Here is a 26,217-nt window from a genome sequence, read left to right as displayed (position 1 = left end):
TAAAGCATGTAGCACAAACAATTTACAAACTTATCTTTTCAGTATTAGAGGTACACAGTCTGTAACAATGTAAGTTGACCCTTCACTCTTGGTCTCGCTCTGTGATGCTGTTTAAATTTCTGTGCTAATGAGGTGAAAACATAGTTTTACATGTTTCAGTATATTCAGAAAATTACTCATCAGGATGTTATAAAAATTGCAGATCTCAAGGAGTCTCTGGTTCTTACTACAGCAAAATTACTTTTCATTATATAGGAAATTAGTTTTTGTGGATATTTAAAAGTAGTTTTCAAATTGTGGGCCTACTTCACATTTCTTTCACCATGTTGAAGTTTCTTGCCATCTTCTCATCATCTAGGAACAGTTGATCAGTTTTGTATTTTCTGACAGAGGAGTCTTATTTGAGTCTTGTGCATTCTGTCTTGTTGGTTGTGGATGGTTTGGAAGGTGTGCCAGATCAACATTCTTCTACCATCCTCTCACTGCCTAATAGCTGCATATTTACCGTTATTACGTAGGTTACGGTAATCTGCCATCACAGGGAATTACCCCCCAAATTGTTGAACTGATGACTGCGGATTCCTCATGGGGAAAAGAGTACTTCTTCAGTATCAACCTAAGGTAGTTCAAGGAAACAGTGGCACAAACACATTTGCGTATTTACTATGTTTGACTGATGAATGTTGTATCTCTACAAAATGCATGTCAGAAGCTGAGCACTGGACTAAAGAAATATGGGCTGAGTAAATTGTTTGCAAGTATGTGAAAGGTAACACATATCTATTGATTATTGATTCAGAAATATTTTCAAATTTGTGTGTAGTTGCCAGGTTTACTCTAGTCGTAGAAATATTGGAATTGCCTTTTTTTTACACATTTTATTGATTAATATGCATAGGTTGGGGTTCCTGTATTTTAATGAAAATAAAAGCATATACCCTTCATTGTATAGCTGAAAATTAAATATTTAGAAGTGAGGTGAATATTTATATATTTTAAAGTGGAATCTTTTGGACCTCAGCAGGTGAAACAGCCTAATCTATGAAGATGATGATAGTAGATTGGTTTTATGATGGTCATACAGGTGAACGTTCCGATTCAGGGAGTGTCAAATCATTTGGTAGTGGAAACTTGAGTGAAACTCCTTCTCCTACACCATCCCATGGAAGTGCTGGGGATAGCACAGCATTGGCTACCAGCCCCACTGCTGGGGTAGGACCTGTGTTTTCACGTTACTTTGTCATTAAAGCAGGCAGTTTGAAGACTATTGAGACTTCTCTAAGTCGTGGTGCTTGGGCATTTACTTCCAATACAGAGAGGAAGATGACTCGTGTTTTCAAGGTGAGGTGTATCTTTATACTAAAGATTTACAAACATTTTTAAATTGAACTTCTTCTTGTGGAATATACATGAATTTGGTATTATACCCATTTCAATGTCACAGGAAGGCAAACGGGTGATACTGATGTTCAGTGTGCAAGGCAGTGGGCACTTTCAAGGATATGCGCGTCTGAGTGGAGATAAGTCAGATTCCAAGATAGATACAGCAGACCAATGCTTTGAACTGAGTGGACCTAACCTCAACCCACCTCTTCCTGTAGAGTGGATAAAACGAGCCAACATCCCCTTTCAGGCGACTCGCCATCTACTGAATCCGTACAATGAGAACAGACGAGTTCAAACGAGTCGTGATGGACAGGTAATATCAAATTTAATATAATTTCCTCTGATTTCAAATCTCAAAATTACATGAGAGTTACATGTTAAACAGTGTTGTTAAAAATAATGATCAAACTACAATATTTATTCCTTAGGCTTGAAGATTGTAACATTGATAAGTGTTGTAATTTTATGGTTATTTTTTAATAAAGTGAATTATATTACAGTGGTATGCTACCTACTGTGTAAATATGTTCTTCTTTCAGATATCACCTATCTGTCATATCTGTTTTCTTCACTACATGTTATACCTCTTTCATCTGATCTTATTCAGAATTGTGTATAAATGATGTGTTCATTTTATTACTTTAGAACTTCATTTAGTATACCAGTGTTGTTTCCTGTGTTCATGTTTGTTCACTAAATACAACTAAATCAAGCTATAATGTAATGCTCATATTGCCATATGGGAGTATAGCAGTGTCATCACTGATTAAGTGTTAAATTACCTGGAAGTAATATATATACTTATCAGTTGTACATATATTATATTCGAAAATTGCAGAAGTCATATACATAATATGGAGTAATTTTTCACTTAAACCTGAGGAGTATAGACAACTGTAGGTAAGACTTGAGGTTCTCACAGCGGTGAGTATGAAGATATCCGTCTTTTGGGTTATTGCGCTGTGTAGTCTGGTCGATGTTAACCAACGTTTCAGAGGTCATACTGACGGAGGCAGTATGACCTCTGAAACGTTGGTTAACATCGACCAGACTACACAGCACAATAACCCAGAAGACGGATATCTTCAACTGTAGGTAATTTTGTCATATCAACATGTCCCCTACAGTAAGCTTTTGAGCAGAGACTGTGAACATGTTAGTGACTGGTTCAGGTTTTTGCTAGAAAATGTGCCTGTTGTTACTGCCTTAGAAGGGGCAAACTAGGCCTCTGTGCCTGCCTTCCCCCTGGACATTTTAAAAAAATCAGAAGTGAGAAGGTTTTAAAAAATGTACCAATTGTGAATACAAAAAATTTAATTTGTCAGATAAATTTTATTCTTCTTTCCTAAATACAAAATAATTTAATAGCTTCCACAAAAAATCAGCCCTAATGCAGAATTATATGCAGATTTTAACAACTAAAAGTAACATTTCTTAATTATATTTGGCCCCGTCAAAGTAGTCTTCTCCTGACTAACACAGTGGTTTCTGCAGTCCAGTGCTTTGTTGAAGCACCTCTATAACTTTGTTTGGGGTGTTATTCATTTCCTGTGTTGCTTTATGTATGATGTCTGGCAATTCCTATAATCTTTCCTTTTTAAGTATTTTTCAATGTATGGAACAGAAAAATATTTCTAGGTCCTAAAGCACATGAGGTGAATAGAATGCCATTGTATTATCATTCATAATCAAGAATTCCCTTATAGAGAGCATAAACATTGTCATGATGCAACATTATGAACCAGACTTCTATTCTTCAGATGATTTCTCTGAAATCCCTTGTCTTAGATTTAGGTTTATCTCCATTATATAGATGTCTCAGAATACAAATAAATACGCAAATTTTGATTCCCTGACTTTGCTAATTTGATACTTTTATTGTTTTAAAGTGATATTTATTCGTATGTCAAGTACTCAGAAGTTTAAGTTCATCCTTTATTTCTATCTAGCATCATGATATAGAATGCTTTAAGTTCTATTCCTGTGCCAGTTGTGGGCCTTCAGAGTGAGATGCTTATGCTGAAGTGGAACTTAACCTCTGTTATCCAAGAATTACATACTGCTGGGTATATTTATGTAAAATAATGTGGCCTAAATGAATTGTTAACACAATATTTCTTTTTGATTCTTGCAGGAGATTGAACCCACTATAGGTGAAGCACTGTGTAGTCTGTGGGACAAAGTACCTCCATTTGTTCCAAAGTCCACTTTATTTAGTGCACTCAAGACATCTCAGGATATGCCTGAAATTACAGCATCATCTAGGAATGTGGGCTACCGTGGGCGTCCCATCAGAGGTTATTCATACATGGGATATGGCACAAGTTACCAGCATTACAACATAAACTATGGTCAGCGTGGCCAACATCCAAAGTAAACTAGTAAAATGTGAAATTTTACTGTTTCCTGATAAGGAACAGAGTCCTTAGGTATTGATTCAAAATGCCAGAACTGTTGGCACTGTCATTACATAATACTGCTGTCCTCTAACGTGCCCAATGTTATGAGCTTCATGTTTTTTGAATAAATAGAAGTGAACTTGTTTGCAAAATTGGGAACAAGGGTAGAGTAATTAGAATTTTTTTCAGAGCTGAAGTTTCAGGCTAAATGTTCATGCAGCTCAGTGGAAATTATGAGAACAATGTCTTAAACTTATATCATGAAATAAATGGTATAAAAATATAACCATGTAAGGAATGTAATTGAGAACCATGTTTTTCCGTAACACTTTTAGGAAAAGTTAAAATTCTGTATGAGATGAAAGGAAACACCAGGAGGATCAAAATAAAATTACATAAATTCAGAGTGTTGCACTAAGAATGTATATTGGCTGCTCAAATTGGTTCAAACAGTTTCATCATGTACCCTTTCATTTTATCTTGTGAGTAAACATTCATAGATATGAATTTATAATTTGTTTCACTCAAATTTATATAACATCCACTCAGTGCAGTTACACGTTAATTCGTGTCTCATTGTAATAATTTTCCTACAAATTATGACATGCTGTGGAGCACTGCTCATTAAGAGTTTTCCCCATTTAGTAGTATTAGAATCAGTTTATCATTTTATAGATAGCATAAAAGCTACAAAAACAGACTTGTTAGTTAAGATCTGAGTCAGGTATGTGTAGACTTGTACACCTCAAATTTCAGTCCTATCTTCCCAGGTCAGCAAGACATGATGGGTTAAACATAAGCCAGAGAAAATGGCTCTTATTGCACTTGACATCAGTATTTTTTGAAGAGAAAGAATTTCCGTAGTGAATTCTTTTTCTTACTAACTGTCTTTGTTTTTAATGATTTCTGCAACGATTTGTATCTTTGTCATGTACTTTTCCTTTGTTTCAATGCTGCCTGGTTTCTTCCCATTTCCATTATTTTTTAGTATCATTAGCATTTTATTTTATAGATTTACTGTTATCTTACTTTAACAAGTGTCTTTTTCACTGTCTCCTTGTCAGTGAAACTTCCATAGATATTCAGATTTTGTTGTAGGTAAACTCTGTGCATAGTTATTGCTTGTATAACTTGGTAATTTAGACACAAAATGATATTCTTTATCATATGAAGAACTATGTTATAAAGAGTTTTGTGAGGAAGCTGTTTACAGCATTTATTTGCCATTATCCTTTCAGAAAGGTAAGTAATAGACAAGGATGAAAACCTCAAGCTATCTAGATTTTATCCTTAAAAAGAAATGCCCCCATCTTGGTGTTTAGTGAGTGCCCAGTGAACTACAGCAAAAAGTATTTGAATGTAATGGGAGGCGTGACTTCTAAATCTTGTTTCATGAGGATATATAATTTAACATTACAAAGTGTAATTATTAGTTGTCTGTACTGGCATATGATGTCTCACTTGTAGGTTACTGTTAAAGTACAACAAGCAATGCAAAAAAATAGTATTTGTGTACTAAGCATTGCATTAATTAGACTTCCATTCAGTTTAATGTTTTCATATTACTGAACAATCGAGTAGATAGGTGGCAATTACTTATTTATATGTACTTTGAATTACATGTTGTGTTTCATTATGGCTGTGGAGTCAGTACTCAATACATAAAAGGATATGCTTATCTTAAATGATAAAAAATTGTCCAGTGTGCAGTCATTTCTCCATTTACAAGGTCTTCATTTATTTATTTTGGTGTAAAGCAGTTGAAGAACATGTATCTACTTCTTCATTTATGTCATTCTAACTTTAAAGTTGTCACAATGGACAACATACCAGGTGATGACATGAAGTTGATGGAAAGTGACACACAATATCTCTCAAGAATGTTGACAGCATTCGATGCATTTATATAAACTTCAGGCATGGCACAGCTCAGGTGGCTAGATTCATGATTCTACCATGGAGACCTGGGTGACTTGATTCTTTGTTGACAAAATGACAGTAGAACAGGTTTCCCTCCAATTTCTTTGGTTTTCCCAATGCTAAGCATCACTCCACCACTACTCCACAATCCTCTGTCATTATGCCATGAGGTGTGCCCTAACCCTGACCAATCAGCATATTGTAATATCATCAGTTCTAGTTTAGGGGCTTAAATTCTGATCTGGCAATTGGTTGTTCTCAGAACAAAGGTACTTTAGTTATGTAAACATTTCATATGAATAATATCCGTATATATTTTTTGTCATCTGGGAGTTTAAGCCTCATATGGAAAATTAACTCTTCATTCTCACTGTTTTTGAAAACATACCTGCATATGGAAATGACTGTATATCTTTATACTACACAGTAATAAGGTCTCTACAGCTAAATGTAAGTTGGATCACACTTTGTCTTCCCATATTTACTTTAAGTTGAATGGACAAAAAGTAATTGCAATTGCTATTTGTTAACAGTTTAATTAGAAGATCTAATTAACAATTTTGTGTTTAAAAGTTCAATGTACATACTTCGCTTTTATTTATTAGTAGTAAGCACAGTACAGGTATGCTTAATTGTAGTCAGCAGAGAAGGATGTTAAAGCATGTTGTTTTAACACCATATTGCAGTTTGAATCTCAGGCAGTAATTGTTCCTGTTCATTTTTAATAGTCTGTGTGTATTCCCCTTCATATGATATTTAAAGCATTAGTTACTTTCATCATGAAAAATTACTATCCCCATAGGCATTGTGAAATTCCTTAAGTACTGTAAACAAGAAAAACAGGAAGGTGACATTTCAGGTTGTCATGGCAGTAAGTATGAAGATGATTGTCTGATGGAATGTTGCACCATGTAGTCTGGTGTAAGTTTACTGAAATTTCAGAGGTACTTGCCTCTGAAAAACTACACAGCACAGCATTCCAGAAGAAAGTTGTCTTAAAACAGGAAGGGATTAAATTGAATAGTCACCAAGTTAACATAAATTGTAACAATTTTGTCAGTGTACTTCTTGAAATAGTGGCTAAGAATAGCATTGTCAGACAATTAATCTGAAAATACTGTGCTATCCAAAGAACTTCTTCCATGTGGTCTTTTCTTCAAAATTAATAACAGTACTTCTGAATGTCATATTCATGGGGTACTTGAAGGTGATGTGATGAGCCGGGATAGCTCAGTCAGTATAGTGACTAGCTACGGGCTGGACGACCGGGGTTCGATCCCCGACGGGGGCAGAGGATTTTTCCTCTAGCCTCTGCGTCCAGACCGGCTCTGGGGCCCACCCAGCCTCCTCTACAATGGGTACCGGGGTCCTTTCCTGGGAGTAAAGCCAGCCGGGGCGTGATGCTGACCACTCACCCCCATCTAGTGCCGAGGTCAAGGAAGAGAGGAGCTATACCTCCACTCACCCCAAACGCCTACAAGGCGTATAGTGGGACAAACTTTACTTTTACTTTTTTACTTGAAGGTGATGTTTAATTTTAAAACTAAAGAATTATAAACTTGTTTATGTTAATCCTAACATGTGGTATGTAACACCCTTTCTGACATTGTAAAATTAAATAAATTAAACTGCATATTACTTATAATTGTTTATAAATTCCTTTATACTGACAGAGGCCAGTCAGTATATAGGAAACATCTGTAAAATATGTCTGCATTGTGTGTTACCCATGACTCAAATACAGCAATAGTTGGCAGCTCTTTTCTACGTTTGCCATCAAAATACAGTGGATCCCTCTTTATTATTAGGATTTGAGGTTTTCACACTGGTGAGTCTGAAGATGGCTGTCTTCTGGGTTGTAGTCTGGTAGAAGTTTGCCAATGTTTCAGAGGTGCTTGCTGCCTCCATCATCTGGGCAATGTGTAAGCCACATGCATGGAAATGGTTTGAGTTATATGATTCTGACAGTGAAGGCACAGCCTTGGCCTGACCAGTAGCAACTGGAGTCAGAATTGGGTGAGGGCCAACAGGAGGGGAAAGGACATAACAGAGAGGTCTGAGAAATCAGCCCTTATAAGGGTCCCTCGGAGTCTGGCAGGTGGATCACCGGACATAAGAGGTGGGTGGAGTTGATGAGGAACAAGTAGAGTGGAAATAAGGACTGACTGGGGCCAGATTGCATACTGAAAAGGACAGTGTAGTGCCCTGGGCAGGGCAATGCTGTATCAGATGTTTGCTGTCCTTTGAGAGAGTGGTTGAGGGGCTCCCATGACTGGCTCAGGCGAGGGCCATTCCTGTTCTTGTTCAGATGTAGCTCATTCTCGATGCCCTCCCTGATCATCCAGTCTACATATCTGGATTTGGTGGACAGGATTGTGGTGGCCTGGCCACAGTGGACTTATCTAGATGCTCCCGCTAGATGTGCTGGTGCTCCTTGATTCTGGTCTCAGTTGATATGTGTTGTTAGACATGATTCATTTTAATTTCCTTATTAAGGATATTATAGTAATGACCAATTGAAATCCCATCTTTCTTGCAGTTATGTGTATGATCTGACACTCAACACTTTTATTTTGAGCTAATGACAGCATCGTTATGTAAACAAATAAGTAAACAATATACATGAACCTCCTGTTCCTGTTTCATATTACAGTATTGTAGGATGTCTGTTATATGTCATCTTCCAACATTCCATGAGTGTCACTGATCCTGTGATACTACTCAAACACTTTGATAGTCTTTGCTACTTTCAGTCCAAACCATCAGCAACATTTCTGTCACAGTAGCCCCATAACTGACAAAATGTTATGTTAGCCCACTGTTCAGGCAGTCTTTTTCACAACTTTGAACCTTCTATGGGATAAACTAACCTGTGGGACATTTTAAGTATATGGGAAGTGAATAATTCCACTGTGTGTTGTTGCTGTGCATATCTCAACATGCATGAACAGTCTCCAACCTATCTGCCACAAAAACTGCATTTGCTTCTGTCCCAGAATTTTTTGAAGCTGCCATGTACTCCATATCATACAACTATCCATTTGTACAACACAATGAATTTTGTTGGTTTCAGTATTAACTATTTGATCGTTATGTGTGTCGTGCATATAAAAGTGGTCAACTTCACAGGGCATTTGACAAGTTAGTCATTTTAATAACATGGGAGATGTGTTTTACAAGGAGGGTTTGTCAGATTCTTAATTTCAAAGCAGACAAAGTGAAATGATTATTTATTGGAACCAGATGCATGAAAATGGAATTGAAATAAATGATGATTTTAATTAATACATTATTGTATGCAGATAACTGGATGCTTATATTAGACTCACATAACATAAAGAGTATAATTTACACAATGTTGCATCAGAGTTCAGAATGAAAATGTCTACTAAAATGTGATGTAATAGCATTTATAGGATAGGTTTGAATCAGAAGTCAAGTTTTAATATAGAATACAACATTAGAACAAGCAAACAAATAAATATATTGAATTAATTTAAAATTTAATTTGAAAACGAAAATAACTTAAAAATTATTACATTTTTGCATATTTTGAACATTGTTATGAAACCAAATTTAGTTCAAACACAAATTTTTTTCAATATTTAAGACACCAGAGATTAATTAAATGAGATTCTCTGCAGGATACAATTACACAACAAAAAATTTGAAGATACTTGGAAGTCCACATAGATCCAACAAAAAACTAGTAGTGGCATTTGGTTGTGTAGACAGTACTGTCTGCATAACCAGTTTTAATACATATTAGATAAGAACTGCGTTTTCAAATATTACTGATATGCTTAAGCTTCAAAGCATAAAAAGATACCTGCAGATTCACTTTAATTTCTGTTCATGAATTTGTAAGCTCTGTATTAATAGTAGTAACTTATAACTATTAGAAACAAGAAAGTATTGTATTTGTGCTATGAAATGGTCTGCATCATTGGCTTACACCTATGAAGGGTCTGTGGAATGTAAATAAGTTCTATTCTATTCTAATTCAATAAAATCTGGACTACGGATTGCTGCCTAGCCATACTAATCCGTCCCACAAACGATGCCTATGTTACATTCTTACAGGTACAGATAATACTAGATTTGTTGTCAACAGTGCCTTAGAAGTTGGCAATGGTGACTGCATATGGCTATAGTGATTTAGACCACCCCATGAAAAGTTTTGTTTACTGTTTGTGTACGTTTATTCTTTCGTAGAGGAAGAGAAATGTGAATTATTGTGAAGTGACGGTGATTCTGTATTTAGTGCGGTAAAAGTAGTTCTCCGTTGAATTTTAAGGGCTGCAAGAATAGGAAACATTCTGTTGGACGTGTCTAACCTCTACCCTATTCAACTGGGGAGAAAGTTGAGATGCCACCGAAATTTAAATTTCAGGAAGGTATATTCATTTAACATTGTAATTGTGCATGTAGACCACGAATACACACTGCAATTAGTTGATTTCTTGATAATATTCAGAATTAGCAGGCGCATAGTTTTCATATGTGCATATATAGAATTCCTGCATTGTCAACCTGTTAACGGATTTTGCGATGTGGTGGTCTGCATACGTGTATCATATTCAGGTTATCTCGTCTGTTACATTTTATATTTTTCCTCAGGCCCACTAGGTAAGACATATAGCCATAGGGTGTCTTGAAAAGCTATAATACAGAATATTCTTTGTTTAGTTGGTCAGGGGGATAAAAATATACGATTTAAACATTCTGTTTACACTGCGAGCTTTAAAGAAATGCATTTTGAGGGATGTTTCTCAAAATGGGACCTTATCCATGCAAAAAATTCTTACTAGTCTTTGGTTACAGGGCAGAAACAATTTTGTATTTAACATTTCAACTAACTCTACTGACTATCCCAGACCTCTGTTAATTTGGAGCACTGTATCAAACAAATATTGTAACAACATCATGGTGGTCATATGAAAATTTGGTTTAACTCTGTTTGATAGCAATAAAAAATTTATTCACAGTCCAGGAACATATGTTAACTCAGATGGTGTTAAGACAAGGATATGACAAGAATAATAACATTTTATATAAATGTTTATATTCAAAACAAATATTAATTTATGTTGGTGTTCTTTCTAAAAAAAATGGAAAATTTTGTTGTTTTCAGTACAAATTAGACACTATATGCACTTTCCTTAGCCGTTCTGTGTCAGTGAAATATGTAAAGAAGAGAAGATAGTCTAAATTATGGAGGGTCAAAATTAGTGAAATATTGCTGTATATTGTAATATTTCTACGGTTTATATGTGAAATATTGTTTGTTATTTAACAGTTGCAAGCATTGCCTGGGTACTAATCTTAGAGGTTATATCTGACAAATTCAATAAATTCAATGTAGACAGACTGTACTTTAGTAATAAATTCCTCCCCCCTCCCCCCCAAAAAAGAATACTGTTACTCTACTGCTGCTGCTTCTACTACTATTACTATTGCTACTTCTCCACACCTTCCCTTTGCCTTTATAATATATTTACAATTGCAAAAATAAATTTCAGACTCATGTAGGGTTTAATCTTGTGGCCATCAATGTATGAACTGAGAATGTCAGTCCATGAGCTAAATTGCATTTTATTATTTATCTCTTATTGTGTATGAGTGTATGCACATGTACATTAACAGCATAAGATTTGTGGGTCTGGGAGGAAGTCTGTATAGTAGACAGGTAGACTTTATGAGTTCTGCCCAGAATGGCTGTTTTTAAAGGAATGTTCAATCAAATTATATGTAAACCTCACAAATATGATCACTTATTCTTAGAACATTTGTGAAGCTTTATTCTTTATTGTTATTATAGTACCACATTGGCATGCAACTTCATACCCTGAATGTTCTATTGTAGTGATTATTATGCATTCTTTTCATGATGTGCACAAAATAAATATATATATAAGGCTGATCATGTTTGTCCATATGCCTGTGTGTCTGCACTTTTCATCTCTGGTGGATTTTGATTAAATTTGGTGTGGGTGTTATGCCATTGAATACCACCCCAAAATCATAGGTTTTAGTTTCCCACAATTGGTAGTACCAACATGGTGTACATGGTAGACTTGACTACTCATTAAGAAGCTAGTTGCTTATCAACAGGAATTTATCATTATTTTTAAGCCTAAAAGAAGGCTGAATAGAATTTATGATGACCAGATATGAAGAAATTTTTATGAAAGAACATAAATGAGGCAAAAGATGAAGATACGGTAGTAACAGATAAAAAATTAACAGAAGTTTTAGTGAAAAAAATTAAAGATCCTGGAGAAGACAAAACAGTGTAAATAAACAACAAAGGAATTTAAATTAAAACTATAGTAGATACCAGTTAATTGGGCATTGGTTAATTGGGGCAGCCATTTATTTGGGACAGATCTTAAAGAACAAACCTTTTTACCTTTTTACGTGGAACTTTGCATAATCGGGGCAGCCACTTAATTGGGCCAAGGTGTTCTAGTCCTGATGTGTCCCAATTAACCTGAGTCCACTGTATTAAAATTGGTGAATGAAGGATATTTCATTGGAAAAATTCTAGTTTAATGGAGAAGTGAACTAATAATTCCTATTTTCTAACAAGGGACAGAAAAGACCAAAAATATACAGAGGAATAAGCCTGCTGAACACATATTGCGAACTACATTAAAAATGTTTTATAAGAAATTAACACACACCTTTTTTTGGCATGTTCACAGCTCTTTAAACACATATTAAAATTATTCTGTCCATCTGTTTGTCAATATTCATGAAACAACAAGAAACGGGATAAACTGATGTTGGAAAAAATTTGACACTTGAGAATTATATGAAACATTCTTAAAGCTAAATCATTTTAAATTTAGATTGAGCAGTTTTAAGGACCATTTTACTTCAGAGCATACATACTTAATTTTTAGCATACCTTAATATAATACTTGCAAAGTTGCATTAATGGATATTAATGAATGGTTAAACATGGAAACAGTTTCATAAATGTATTTTAGCATATTTGTATAAGCATTCATTACAAATTGAATTCCAAGACCACCTACAACAATAATACTTTTTTATGTAATTTTATCACAGTAGTTCATTTTACCTGAAAACAAATGCTTAAATTCTTGCATCAGAAGTTTGCATTTAAGAAAGAAACCACTGAAAGTCTTCAATGAGTTCAAAGTATAATGAAATCAGGTTTGTTTTATAATGTTAGTTTAACAAGTTGTGTGTACTTAAATTTTTATTAAGTGTCTAATAACAGTGAACAATTAAGCATTAGTATTGATTGTTCATTCATTCAGGATATAGTTTGGAATAAGTATCAACTAACTGTGAATAGCTGCATATGAATGTAATGTTTGTTTATTATAAAGGAGAAGTTTATTATAGTGATAATTATTTAGTTTAGTGAAGAGCTTTACTTCCATGGATCATCTCAAAATGAATAAGGTTTGTCTGTTTAGTTTTATTTGTGTGTGTAGATGCTAGCTTGTCATTTATATTTCTTTCTGCAATATTTGCCTGTTAAGTGTACACTGTATGCTCTTACAGTGTTGTTTGGTTTCAGGTGAAAAGGTTCTTTGTTTCCATGGCCCACTTATTTATGAAGCAAAATGCCTGGAGGCTGAAGTGAAGGATAAGCAGATAAGATACTACATTCATTATGCTGGTTGGAACAAAAGGTACTGTTTTAAAATATACTGATATCATTACAGATGAGAAGAATATGTAGTAATGTTGGGACAAGAGCCATATCTCGAAGCCAGTGGCATTAAGGAATCTTATATGCAGTTGTGTTCAAAGTATTATCCTTCAACACTTACAGATTTCTGCCAGCATTTGTATAGTTGTTCAAACCAAGGTACTACATGTGGCTCTTGCAGGACAGTTAGTAGTCACTTGAACTTGCACTGCATCCTTGAAATAACAGCCCCTTACAGCCATAAATACATATCATTTGCATCATGTGAGATCAGGATAGTGTTGGGCGTGGGATCATCACAGTACCATTCTTGATGAGCTGCTGTTGCACAAGCAATGACTGGATCTACCAGGTGTTAATCATGCAGGAATATCTAGTCTTTGGCTGGCAACATTTCAGGATGGTTCAGGCAAATCACCTTCCATAAATATGTAAGCACCTCTTTGAACCTTTGCTTGTTGTCCATGGAACTATCCAGTAGAGACTCATTGCCATGCCACTTAAACAAGACTTCTAACATTGTCATGCATTGAAACAGCCCTACTGGAATTTCTTGACTCCCAGCGATGATGACTACTTGTATATAGAGGATGGTCCTTTACTTTGGGTCTTTTAAAGAAGGCCCAGATCATTATCTGATGAGCTCAGCACTGATCCTCATGTGGTCTGCACATTGGTCTTGCATCAGCATTCTTTGACAGATGCAGTCCATCTTCACATCCTCACTGAGGTTACTGTGTCAACTACCAGCTGAAATTTTGTCTTTTGATGCAATCATCTGTTTGACGTCACTCAGAGCACATAACCACCTGCTCCTGTCTCCCATTGTCCTTGTTTTATGATTTGCTGGTTATCCACTGTGCAGGTCATATTTTTATGCTTCAGTGCTGTCCTTTAATGCATACTGCTTGATACCATGGATCAAGCCAGTTTGTTTACCGTTTTCTGTCCAAAGAATTTTCACCATTTCTGTGACTAATTTTCCCAGTCACTTGAAAAATTTTATGTTTGCCCATTGCATGTGATGGTCCATTACCTTCCACAGTATGAACCCTTTTCTGGAACTTTTCATGCTCACTAATCAAACAAAACTGAACAGTTTTGCTGCTGATTATAGGGTAGTGTTTTTGTTTTGGTATGTGTGAGAATTTTCCAGGATTCCTGCTACAGTGTTATTATATTTGCTTCTTTTCCAAAACTTTTGAAGCTTCTGCATAGGGGCGTATTTAATAAGTCTGTGTGAATAAAAGGGATCCTGTTTCCTTTAACAGTATTGTAGCTACTCTCGATATCTGGAGGCCTTCTCCTCCATATGCAACTTGAGGACATGCCTGATGTGGTGACAAGGGACCCACTTAAGATGGATCAGTATTTATACATTCGTCTAAAATTATATGTCTTTTATGTACTGCCTTATGGCTTACAGCTGGGATGAATGGGTGCCTGAAAGTCGGGTGTTGAAATACAATGAAGCCAATGTCCAGAAACAGAAGGAACTGCAGAGAGCTCATAAAGCCAACCCACAGTAAGTGCATTATTTCTCTGTTACAGTTTCTAGCATTTAGCAGTCAGTTTTGAATGTTGGGAATGTTTGAAATAACTACAAAGTAATAAGTTCACAGTCACACACTATGAATAGAGGAAGAAGATTGAAGGTAGAGTCAAGTGTTTGAAGGAAAATAAAAACACTTCTTATCTTCTCACTCCCCTAATACCTGCTTAATAGTCAGCCAATTGGACATTACATGGGCATTGATGTTATCTGTGAGCTGATATCTAAGCGTGATTTAAGCTTTATCAGCTGTGTGTTATGGCTTATTTGTGGTGTAGCTGGCCATGCACCACATTAGCATGCTGTTAAACCACTAACCCCATTAAGTCTGGCCAGCAACATTGTAGTATGGGTGTTTAATTCTCCTGTTCCCATGTGATGAAATATAATTTTGTAAAGCATTTTTCCGTAATGTCTGCCTGCTCTTGAAGGAAAAACAAGAAACCATCTAAAACACGCAAATCAGAAAGTGGGGGTAAGGATTCTGACAGTCGTGCCTCCACTCCATTAGCAGATAAGTCAACAGTATTGAAGATTAAAGGCCCTGCCTCAACACCATCATCTTCTCAAGACTCCTCTTCAGATGTTCCTCGTAAGAAACGTGGCCGACTGGATCCAACTGTTGAGACTGTAAGCATAATCTGACACTGGAACATTTCCTTTTTTAAAAAAATATGAGACCTACAGTAAACTCTTGATTGTCTAGGCTAATAAATGGGAGAAGCTGCACAAATAATAAAAAAGACAGGTAATCCAAAGTATTTGTTTGATACATTTATAAAAATTCACAAAATGGTTTACATTTCTTTACACAACTGATGTTATTTTAAGAAATAGTTTCTAATGACTGCTTGTTTTTGTAAATTGTTTTGACTCCCCCTCACAACAGTATGAATTTCACTCTCATTCTTCCCACCCATTTCCCAGCATTGACAATGGCTGTCTGTCATGTGTTTGAAGCCAAGTTCGTATGCTATCACTCGGTAGTCATTCTTCAGTGTTTCTGTGTTGATATTTTTTATTCTTCTTATACCACAAACCATGTCATAAATTTGGACTTTCCATTTGGTAGGGCTCGCATATTACTTAGTTCCCTGCTCACAGCCATCAGTTGTAAGGTTTGTTTTTATCTCAAAATTATGTGTGTGTGTGTAATTCTTAAAAATAAACGTTAACTGCTTTAATTATATTTTCTGCGATGTTTGTATGTGGCAAACCATAAGCTTTCAACTGGAAGGCATATTTAATCTGTTTGTCATCTTTGTATTTTTGTAAATTGGCTAATATGAGAAACAGATTCAGTGATATTCATGTTTCTGATGTCAGGAGGAGCAGTTTCTGACAAAAGTCGAAGTGAAAGTGAAAATTCCTGATGAGTTGAAGCCATGGCTTGTTGATGATTGGGATCTTATCTCAAGGCAGAGAAAGGTGAGATAATAGATTATATCTAAAATAAATTTTGTGAATAATTGTTTTTTGCAATGTATGTTGAGAGATTTAATTTAAAAATTGGCTGGTAACATTATGCATGCAATGAAGTGTTCTCGGGCAATCAGCCACATCAGGTGGTTGCAAAAAACTGATATTTCAAGAACCGCCTAAGTTCTCTTCATCAGGGATCTGATGTCTACAGGGCCCAGTAAGTCTCATGTGTAGTAGTTGTTCTTTATTTTATGGTTTCTCCGTTTCACAGTTCCCTTGACAGCTAAAGTTGTACACGTATCTTCTATGATCTTTTATTTCTTTACAGCTTGTGAACCTGCCAGCAAAAGTTACTGTAGAACAAATCCTTGAGAATTACGTCAAACACAAGACTTCAAGTAAAAGCAACACCCCTAACAAGTATGTAACAAAGTACTAATACTAATATTGAATTATTTGTTATAGATTAATGTAAGTTAGCTTGGTATTTGTATTTAAACTGTTATGTATTTTTAAATAGGTTATATACGGTAAGCTTGGTCGCTGGGACCGTGGGTTCGAATCCCACTCAAGCCATGGATGTTTGTCCGTGTTTTTCTGTGTTGTGCTGTCCTGTGTACAGGTAGAGGCCTTGACGGGCCGATCCCTCGTCCAAGGAGTCCTACCGAATGTCTATAGATCAAGCCAACGAAAAGTTGGGACCCGCAGTGCTCAGGCACTTGAAGAACGGGTCAATCTCAGTATCCAGGATCCAATAGTCTGAACTGTTTTTATTGTGATGTTATGAACATAATCTAAATATATAAGATTTGAGGTTTTCACAGCGGTGAGTATGAAGATTCTGTCTTCTGGATTGTTGTGACATGTAGTCTGGTCGATGCTAACCAACGTTTCAGAGGTCATACTGCCTCCGTCATCAGGGCGATGAATATTGACCTCTGAAACGTTGGTTAGCATCGACTAGACTACACGGCACAACAACCCAGAAGACAGAAATCTTCATAATCTAAGTACAGTGAACATTATTACAGTAAATGAGGTTTTTGGTTTTCATGGCAACAGAGATCTTGATGTTGGTCTTATGGGTAGTAATGTTATGTGAACTTGTGGGTAGATACCAACACTTTGGAGGAGCATACTTGCCTCCATCTTCAAGGTGTTACTACCCAACAATATTTTCATAGTAAAGGAGTAAAGCCAGTCCAGAGTTAATTTTAATGCAAGTGCAGCCAGCTTTCACTTATCTTGCAGGTTATGAGAGATCTTCTTCAAGATCATCTCAGACATAAAATTGGAGAAATTTTAAACACATAAATAGCTTTAAAATCACAGGAGTGTGATAATGAAAGGAGTTCTGTTTACTTCGGGTTACAATGCTGCAGTCAACAACTTTCTGCATAATGCTGGTGGCTTGGCATAGATAATACTACCCCTCTTTCCCAGCCTCTTGCAACTTATTTTAAAGAAGATACTTCAAATGTACACCTGCTGCTAATTGGGTCTCAAATCATGAGAAAATATTTATGCACAAGTGACACGTTGGTTTTCTTTAAATGGCAAAAGTTTTGGTTTATGTGCTGTGTCTCACTTTAACTTCAACGTCCTTTATAAATAAAAATAACATAGATGTAAATCTGATGACTGAGGAGCCCACATTTCTCAACTTATTACCTGTTCTCCATTTCTCTCTTCCCTTTTTGAACTGTTTTTAATGTGGACTGTTACATTGTCATGCATGAAGTGCCTGTAAGTTTTATCATTCATAGTTCATTGAAGGATGGTACCAGAAGTAATTTAACATGCCGTTTGGAATTTATAACTAACTAGATGGCTTAATAACCCAAAGGTTTATCATCGAATTAACCAAAGCCCTCCAGTGGACTATGTTCTGGGCCAACAAACTCCAGTCTCCTTCAACTTCTATCTCCCATAGATCCCACCTGAGATTATCCTCCCATCTACATCAAGGTCTCTTCCCCTAAGGCTTCCTGACCAATACCCTGTGCACACCTCTTGCCCCATCCATGTTTTTACCAGATGGCTTCTGAACAGACTGAGCAGCTTGTAGTGAGGGTAGTGAATTTGAGAGTTAGGCAAATTATACAACTGTCCACACAGTAGTTCTCCATCAAAGACCAATAAAACTTATACTGAATGAAGCTGTGATTTTCACTGATTTGAACATGTGTTATATGTCATTCATGAACAGCGCTGACGAATTGGCAAAAGTCAAATATATTAATGGTGGAAAATTTGCGTACCGCCATGGTGGTCTAGCAGTCAGAACGCTGGACTTGTAATCCTGTGGTCCCGGGTTCGATTCCCGGCCGTGCCCGAATTTATAACTTGTGTTGGGCAAGGCCATGGTCTAGGCAACACAGAGTTTTCCCCCGGGGCTTTCCCGGTTTCTCCGTGGCATCCCAACAATTACTCCATTCACACAGAAGAAGGCAATGGCAAACTACTTATCACCTGCCTAAAAAACATATATGAACAGGTCCCAGTCTTAGAAAAGGATGGAAGGATCCTGTTCATAATATGTCGCCAACCTCCTGTAAAGGAGACGGCGTAATAAAGAAGAAAGAAGGAAAATTTGCGTTTTCAGAGGATGAATATTTAATTTATATCATTAGTAACATCTTTAATACAGAATTTCAGAGAAACACCTTCACATAGTGTGCCTGCAGAAATGTTGCTTTTCAATAAAATGATATACTTGCATTGAATTTTTATCAATTTGTAGAAACTCTAATGCTGTTGCATATACAAATATTCCTTGAATAGCTATAGATTTTTTTATCTACTGCTGAGAGGAAACTTTAAAGCACTGTATTGGTAATGAAATATTTTTTGTTTCAACCTTGTGTTTCCAGTGTTAGTTATAACTAAGTGTATTGTTACAGGGAAAGTGCTTTAATTGAGGTGACCAATGGCATCAAGGAGTACTTCAATGTCATGTTGGGGACTCAGTTGCTGTACAAGTTTGAGAGACCACAATATGCTGAGGTGAATGTAATAAATTACAAATTTACCATATAAAGTGACACTATATGAAACACAAGTATGTAATTAAACTGTTGCCTTACAGGTCACATAAGATAGGAACACCGCACCAAACAGCAGAAACTAATTAACAACTTAACACAAACTGTAAAAGTGGTATTTTGGACTTCGTCTGCCATCTGTATTTCAGTAAAATTATGTTTCAGAAGCTGAATCTTCTTCCATCTTCAGGTAAAAGAGGCTGAGGCTAGCTCAGCCAGGGGGCCGAACAGCTAGGGTTTCTGCCATTCCTTTCCTTACCTTACCTAGTTATGGAAGAAGATCGAGCTTCTGAAACATAATTTTATTGAAATGCAGACAATGGATGAAATTCAAAGAACCTCCTTTACAGATTATAATGCACCATCGTCAGAAACCTTCAGACATCAACTTAACAAAAAATTTATCCAACATCTTATTGTTTTTGTCATGTAATAGTGTTACTATACAGGCTGAATTTAAATTCATACACAAGCTCCCCATAGTGTGATTCCTTGTTAAAAAAATAAGTCAAAAATGCTTTTTCCAGAGACGCTTTGTTTTCGAGATACACGTCATCATCAGATGGGGTAATAAACCTCTCAGCGTTGTATTTGTCATGATGATGCATCCATGAATACTGTATGTTGCTGCAAAACATGACAATACTATGTGTATTTTAAACAATGTTGTATGCACTGTACACAAATGAGGAGTATGTTGATATGCACTTCATTTATGGTTTCTGTAATGGGAGCACAACAAGTGTGGTTGCAGAATATCAGAGGCAGTTTCCAGGTCAGAGAATTTCTTTTGAATTAACTTTCATGGCATTTCACATTCATCTGCAGGAAACTGGCATGTTTCCTCCCACGTGTTTTTAGAATGTCCTTGCTGACAAGATCAGGAGAACATTTTTGCCATGCTGAATGTAGTCTGCACCAGAGTAGTAGAAGCATGTCTTATAGCTTCATGCTCTTCACATATCAATCTGGTAAGCATTAAATTTTGGAGGCTTGTATCACATTCACCCTGTGGAACATGTAGAACAGTGGGATTGTGACATAAGTTTATAGTATTGCTGGTGGATTGATGCTGACCTGGAATAGTGCCCTTTGATTTTGTTCAGTGATGAAGTGTAGTTTACTCATGGACGGAGTAAGACACACAACACACACTACACATTCCACGTCTCTATTCAGAGAATCCTCGTGATATGGCTGTAAGTAATTTCCAGTAAAAGTTCAGTACAAATCTCATATTTTTGAAGGCCAGTTCACGGGGCAAATGTACATAAGCTTTTTGCTGCTTTCTACAGGACATTTCTTTGGTGATGCAACTTCATGTGTGTACGCAACATGATGTAGCTGTACTACATTTCATGTGATAGGTTAAACTTCCTTCGTGACACCTATCCTGGCCACTGGATTGTTAGTATCAGGCCAGTTGCTTCACCACCAAGATCTCTCAAACTTAATCCACTAAATTTTTATCTCTGTGGCCATATTAAGTCTCTGGTTTGTGAAGAAAAGATGAACGGACAAGATGCACTGCTTTGCAGAGGATTGGATGGTACGAAGAGAATGCAGAATGCTCCAGGCACTGAAAGGACCTTACATTTATTGTAGATTTAAGTCATGGATTGAACAGTTTAGTATTTAACAGCATATTTATAAATATTTGTGATAGTTGTGGAATAAGGTACCTATAAATCTGTAGACATTCTGAACGGGACACGTGTAAATATACATTTTATTAAAAATTGACTGATTAATATTTCCATCAGTTTGTGCACTTTCTCCTGGGGAAACCTGTGTAATAGAACACCAAATGGAATTTTCGGTCTGGTTTAAATTGGTCTGTAGACCACTGATTATGAAATACTGTCTAAGATTTCTAAGTGTTGAATTAGAGTCTCCTGTGAACATAAATTTGTTAACTTGTGTTCTGTTCTGTGATTAAAATAAATGATGTATGTATACTATACTGCATATTCTGTCTTAGCTCTACAGAGTCTGTGTATTGTAAGGTGTTCTTGAAACTTTCTTGTGATATTTTCAGATTCTTCAAACACATCCTGACACATCAATGAGCAAAGTCTATGGAGCCATACACCTTCTTAGACTGTTTGGTAAGTTTATTTTGGTTTTCTGTTGTTAATGTGTGTGAGAACAGTGAAATGTTGAAGAAATGAATGTCTGAGTAATAATTTTTTTAGTTTTGTAAAATGTTTTCTTCCTCAGTCACCCTCATTATAAATCTTCAGGTAAATTTTCTGTTTAAGAAATATACATTGATATTTGTTACCAATTTCATCAGAATGAGTTCTCCGATTTTGTAATGAAATTAAAATGTTGAAGATATTGTAAATGCGTCATATTGTGATTTATAAGTATTAAAAATATATTAAAAATTTTGCCGTCAATCACAAATATAATATTGTTAAAAGATTAAAACATCATTTAACGTTCCCCATCGAGTACTCGATTACATAGGAACTTACACGACTAGTTTCGGCTATAATTTAGCCATCAACGGGTGTTATGTAGTACAAACTTATCACTGAATCACTGATTTTATAGTTTTTTAGTTTTTTATGATTTATAGTCTAAAATCATAAATCATAAAAAACTATAAAATCAGTGATTCAGTGATAAGTTTGTACTACATAACACCCGTTGATGGCTAAATTATAGCCGAAACTAGTCGTGTAAGTTCCTATGTAATCGAGTACTCGATGGGGAACGTTAAATGATGTTTTAATCTTTTAGCAATATTATATTTGTGATTGACGGCAAAATGTTTAATATATTTTTAATAAAATGTTGAAGTTTATGAACTAATCAGTTTGTCTGACTTGGTTTTCACAATATGCAACATCATTCTTTTCCATTCTGCATGTTACATTTTGTACATAAATAAAGCAGAAAAAGAAAATAGTTGTGGATTTGACAAAATATTATAGTTATAACAGCATCTGATTATGACACAGAAAAACAAAACTGTAAATTTTATGATAATATTCTAACTAGCATGCGTATCATCTGGATTACAGTATTATCCTTGAAAGCAAACAGATTTGTTATTCTTCAGAATAACCGAGCAATTTAGTCAACTACGCTTTTCTGATTCTCTGATGCTAGTAGATATGGTATTATGTGAATGGCTTACCAGTTTGTATCTTAAGATCCTGCTTGATTTATGTACACTTATTTCTTTGTGGTGTGTGCTTTATTATATTATTTTCTTTGTTTGGTAACTGCATATGTGAATTTAATGCTAACCTAACCTGCAGTAAGCCCTCATCATAAGTCACCTCTGAATCTGTAATTTCTCACATCCATTGGTCATTCTTTAACACCATTGTCAATAAAACATCTCACTGTACTGTCACCATTCATAACTCCAGCTGATTATATACGTATTGTTGTATCAAATTTCACCAGACTTAGAGCAAAGTGAAAATTTGTTGTGTGGAGGGGACAGGTGGTGGCAAGAAGACGTGTATAGTGTTTCCGAGAGATAGATTGATATACCTGATGACGTTAAGCTGAAATTTCATAATACAGTAGATTCCGTTTAATTGGGCCATTGCTTAATCGGGGCAGCCGTTTATTTGGGACCAATCTTAAAGAACAGATCTCTTTAACTCTTTACGTGGAATTTCGCATAACTGGGGCAGCCGCTTAATTGGGCCGAAGTGTGCTAGTCCCGATGCGGCCCAATTAACTGGAATCCACTGTATTGTGGTTTTTGTTGGTGCTCCCCCCTCCTCTTTATCTCATATTTTTTTGTATTATGAAAGATTTGTATATGCAGATTTAGAGATTGTTGAATGCAGGTTAAAAATGGATTTTGATGCATTTGGGCTTAAAATAAAGTATACTGATACAAGACCTTAAATATAAGTATTTAAGTGGATATGTGTTTCATTACAGTGAAACTGGGAAGTATGTTAGCATATACTCCTCTGGATGAAAAAAGTATTCAGCTGCTTCTAACACATATACAAGACTTCTTAAGGTAAGTTGAACTAATATTTGGTAAACAATGAAGTAAAATGATTTTAAAAATATTGGAGAACTAAAATGTGTCCGGTTAATACTTTCATTGATTCAGTGTTAATACATTAAAGGTGTCTGCACTCTCTGATTTTTTTAATTCATCTAAAATTGCACACTGTTCGTATAAAACAGACGCTGTGTTCCAATTTTCTCAGTAGATGTTTCCATCAGTCTGATTCATAGTTCCTTATAACTTGCTGTGAAATGACAGGAAAATATACTGTGGGAAGTACAGACCAGACGTCCATTCTACGACCCTATTGGGAATAGCTTGTGATACAGTATGTGTGAGCTGAATATAAGACAGCCAGTGTCTTTCTTATTTTTAATGTTTCACCTCCTCCCCTAAGGCCTACATCAGTGGTCCCCAACTTTTTGTGCCTATGGGCACATTTGAGAGTTTATGAGATCGTGGCGGGCACCAACCAATTAACAAAGCCAAATTTTCTTTTCTCTGGACAAATAAGATAAGGACACCAAATAATACACAAAACAACACAACGTTTAATGATACAAGAAACCATGCAATCAAAAATACGTAGTTTTGTAAGTACAATTATTATTACTCAAGTGGGAAGTTAGTGTGATGTTTGGCGCTGCATTTAATCGGCCAGTTTTTCAAATTTGGGAGTGTAGGATGATGTTGCTGCTCGCAAACAATCGTCAAGATGGGCATCAGTAAGTCGAGATCTGTGCTTTGATTTTATAATGTTCATGGTTGAATGGCCTTCATTATTCAGTATAACACCTTTCTGTAGCAACGCGGGTGCCACGGCGCCCGCGGGCACTGCGTTGGGGGACCACTGGCCTACGTAATAGAAATGTTGTTGATGTATGCTTATGTGCAATGGATAATTCTGTTGTTTTATGAACCACGTGGCTTCATTCTTTCGCAAATCAAGGATAAATCTGAAGTGTTAGTTTTTGACAGTGGTGTAGTTTCGGTTCTTTGAGTTGTGACATTGTGTGAAGATGGAGACAATATATTACTCCAAAACAATGGTTGCCATCTACAAGACCACACATTATCAAAACCCAGGTAATGATTGACAAGAATGATTGTTAATTCAGAGTAAGTTTCTGTTTCAGGTACCTTCATAAAAACACTGTGACCTTATTCAGCTTACAAGAGTATGGCATCGCACCTCCTGAATATCACCGTAAAGCAATATGAATGTAATTTGTGAAGATGGTTAACTTGTGTTTGGGGGTACGATGAAAGCTGTTTGCTCAATCTGTCTGTCTGTCTGTTATTACTGCACATGAACAAACTCTACTCATAAATGAAAGTCTTCTTCTGGATTAACTTAATATCTTGTACCTTGAGTTTAAAATTGAAATTTTGTTTGTATTGATTCTTTCTGTTTAAATTTCACATTGGTATTTATATTTATCTGTAATTTTCATGGGATAGTTTTGCAGCATCAGTTTCATCACCCATCTGAGTTAAACTGTTGAGTTTTTGGTACATCCTCGCTTGTTTGTTTGCTTTGCTGTTAATTTTAATGGTCTTGCTGGTCAAGTGTTGCATAGTGACAAAGGAGGATGAAATGACTTGAGTGGCAGCCAGTTCTGTGATTCAACTTTATTTAATACTTTTGCAGAATTTTAATTCTTCAGTAGAAATGCCAAGGTAAATCTTGATTTTCTATTTATTAAATCTTAGGCTGTGTGAAGTATGTCTGTAGAATAGATGAGCTTAATCATTTTAGTGCCAAGATTAATTTAATTGAACATTAAAAACAACTGGATGAAGTGATTGAATTGTCACATATGACACTACCATTTTGGGTTGCTGCATAAAACTTCTTTCTTGTATTTGAAGATCATGTAGCAGTCTCAATAATGATTTTATCATGGTCTTTATGACATCGGTAGTAGTTACAGTGGACGCAGAATAACTTTGAGCTTCAGCTATGTCACTGGAAGAGGGGGGGGGGGGGGGGGGGGGGGGGGAAGACAGAAAGGGTGGATGGAAGGAAGATGACAAATAGTCTATAACTGAAAACGTTTTTGCCCTTTTAATTTTGATGGAGTGAGTGGCATTTTCATACACTGGATTTTGTGAACCAGAGGAACTACAGAACACAAGAAATTTAGGTATGGGCCTTTGCCCATATACCCTATTTTGACAGCTTAAACATAATAATTTCATATCTGATAGTAAGGAACAGGGTTATGCTTTGCAGTCTTCCTCTCCGTCCCACATGTGTATTTGTAACAATCATCCAGGCTCAGAGTTATGTTGTGTCTGCTGTATATTACTCTTTTTTTCATATCAATACTTCTTGAGATTTTCATGGGAGTGAAAAAATGTGAATTGTCATCTTTTGGGATGTAACACTGTAGTCTTGTATGTGGTTCAATAAAATCTTTTCGGGCAATCAGCCATGTCATCCGGTTACCGTAGTAAACCAGTTGACGTGGCTGATTGCCCGAGAAGATTTTTATTCATTGTACTCACCACGAAAGTCTCAAACCCTATATCATCAACCTTTACGGGGAGAAAATGTTCACACATCAGAACCCTGATGATGGGGACAGAGTTGGTCCCCGAAACGTTTGTTTACTACGGTAAACAGTTGACGCGGCTGATTGCCCAAGAAGATTTTTTTGATTGTACTGCTGCGAAAGTCTCAAATCTTGTATGAGGTTACCAGCAAGGTGTTACAGCCCACAAGACTGCAGTCCATACCACATAACTTATGAAATCATATTTTACGATATAAAAAGTGAACTGTTTCAACAAAACAGTACTTT

The 26,217-nt window shown here is 36.0% G+C and overlaps 2 protein-coding genes across 4 annotated transcripts in view; both read left to right on the top strand.

Moving 5' to 3' along the window:
* The window catches only part of LOC110838014 (3'-5' RNA helicase YTHDC2), a 36,362-nt gene extending 29,019 nt beyond the window's left edge, over positions 1–7,343 (top strand). For all 3 annotated transcript variants that reach the window (XM_022080764.2, XM_022080763.2, XM_022080762.2), the window contains exons 24-26: positions 1,085–1,341; positions 1,445–1,699; positions 3,521–7,343. In XM_022080764.2, the coding sequence (XP_021936456.1) occupies positions 1,085–1,341; positions 1,445–1,699; positions 3,521–3,763 (755 nt within the window). In that variant the 3' untranslated portion in view covers positions 3,764–7,343. The remainder of the gene's footprint in view (positions 1–1,084; positions 1,342–1,444; positions 1,700–3,520) is intronic.
* Positions 7,344–9,810: 2,467 nt separating this feature from the next.
* MRG15 (mortality factor 4-like) lies at positions 9,811–25,326 on the top strand. The gene is made up of 10 exons (XM_022080779.1): positions 9,811–10,102; positions 13,264–13,378; positions 14,825–14,923; positions 15,382–15,580; positions 16,277–16,378; positions 16,701–16,792; positions 19,276–19,378; positions 21,455–21,524; positions 23,332–23,416; positions 24,547–25,326. The coding sequence occupies exons 1-10, from the start codon at positions 10,075–10,077 to the stop codon at positions 24,629–24,631; spliced, it is 978 nt and encodes a 325-aa protein (XP_021936471.1). The 5' UTR covers positions 9,811–10,074; the 3' UTR covers positions 24,632–25,326.
* The last annotated feature ends 891 nt before the right edge of the window (positions 25,327–26,217 follow it).

Source organism: Zootermopsis nevadensis, unplaced genomic scaffold (assembly GCF_977971745.1).
Source record: "Zootermopsis nevadensis isolate Lab colony 2312 unplaced genomic scaffold, Znev_1.0 Znev_ptg000012l, whole genome shotgun sequence".
NCBI lineage: Eukaryota > Metazoa > Arthropoda > Insecta > Blattodea > Termopsidae > Zootermopsis > Zootermopsis nevadensis.
Note: the sequence above shows the minus strand (reverse complement) of the source record. Positions and strands in the feature narration are given on the sequence as shown.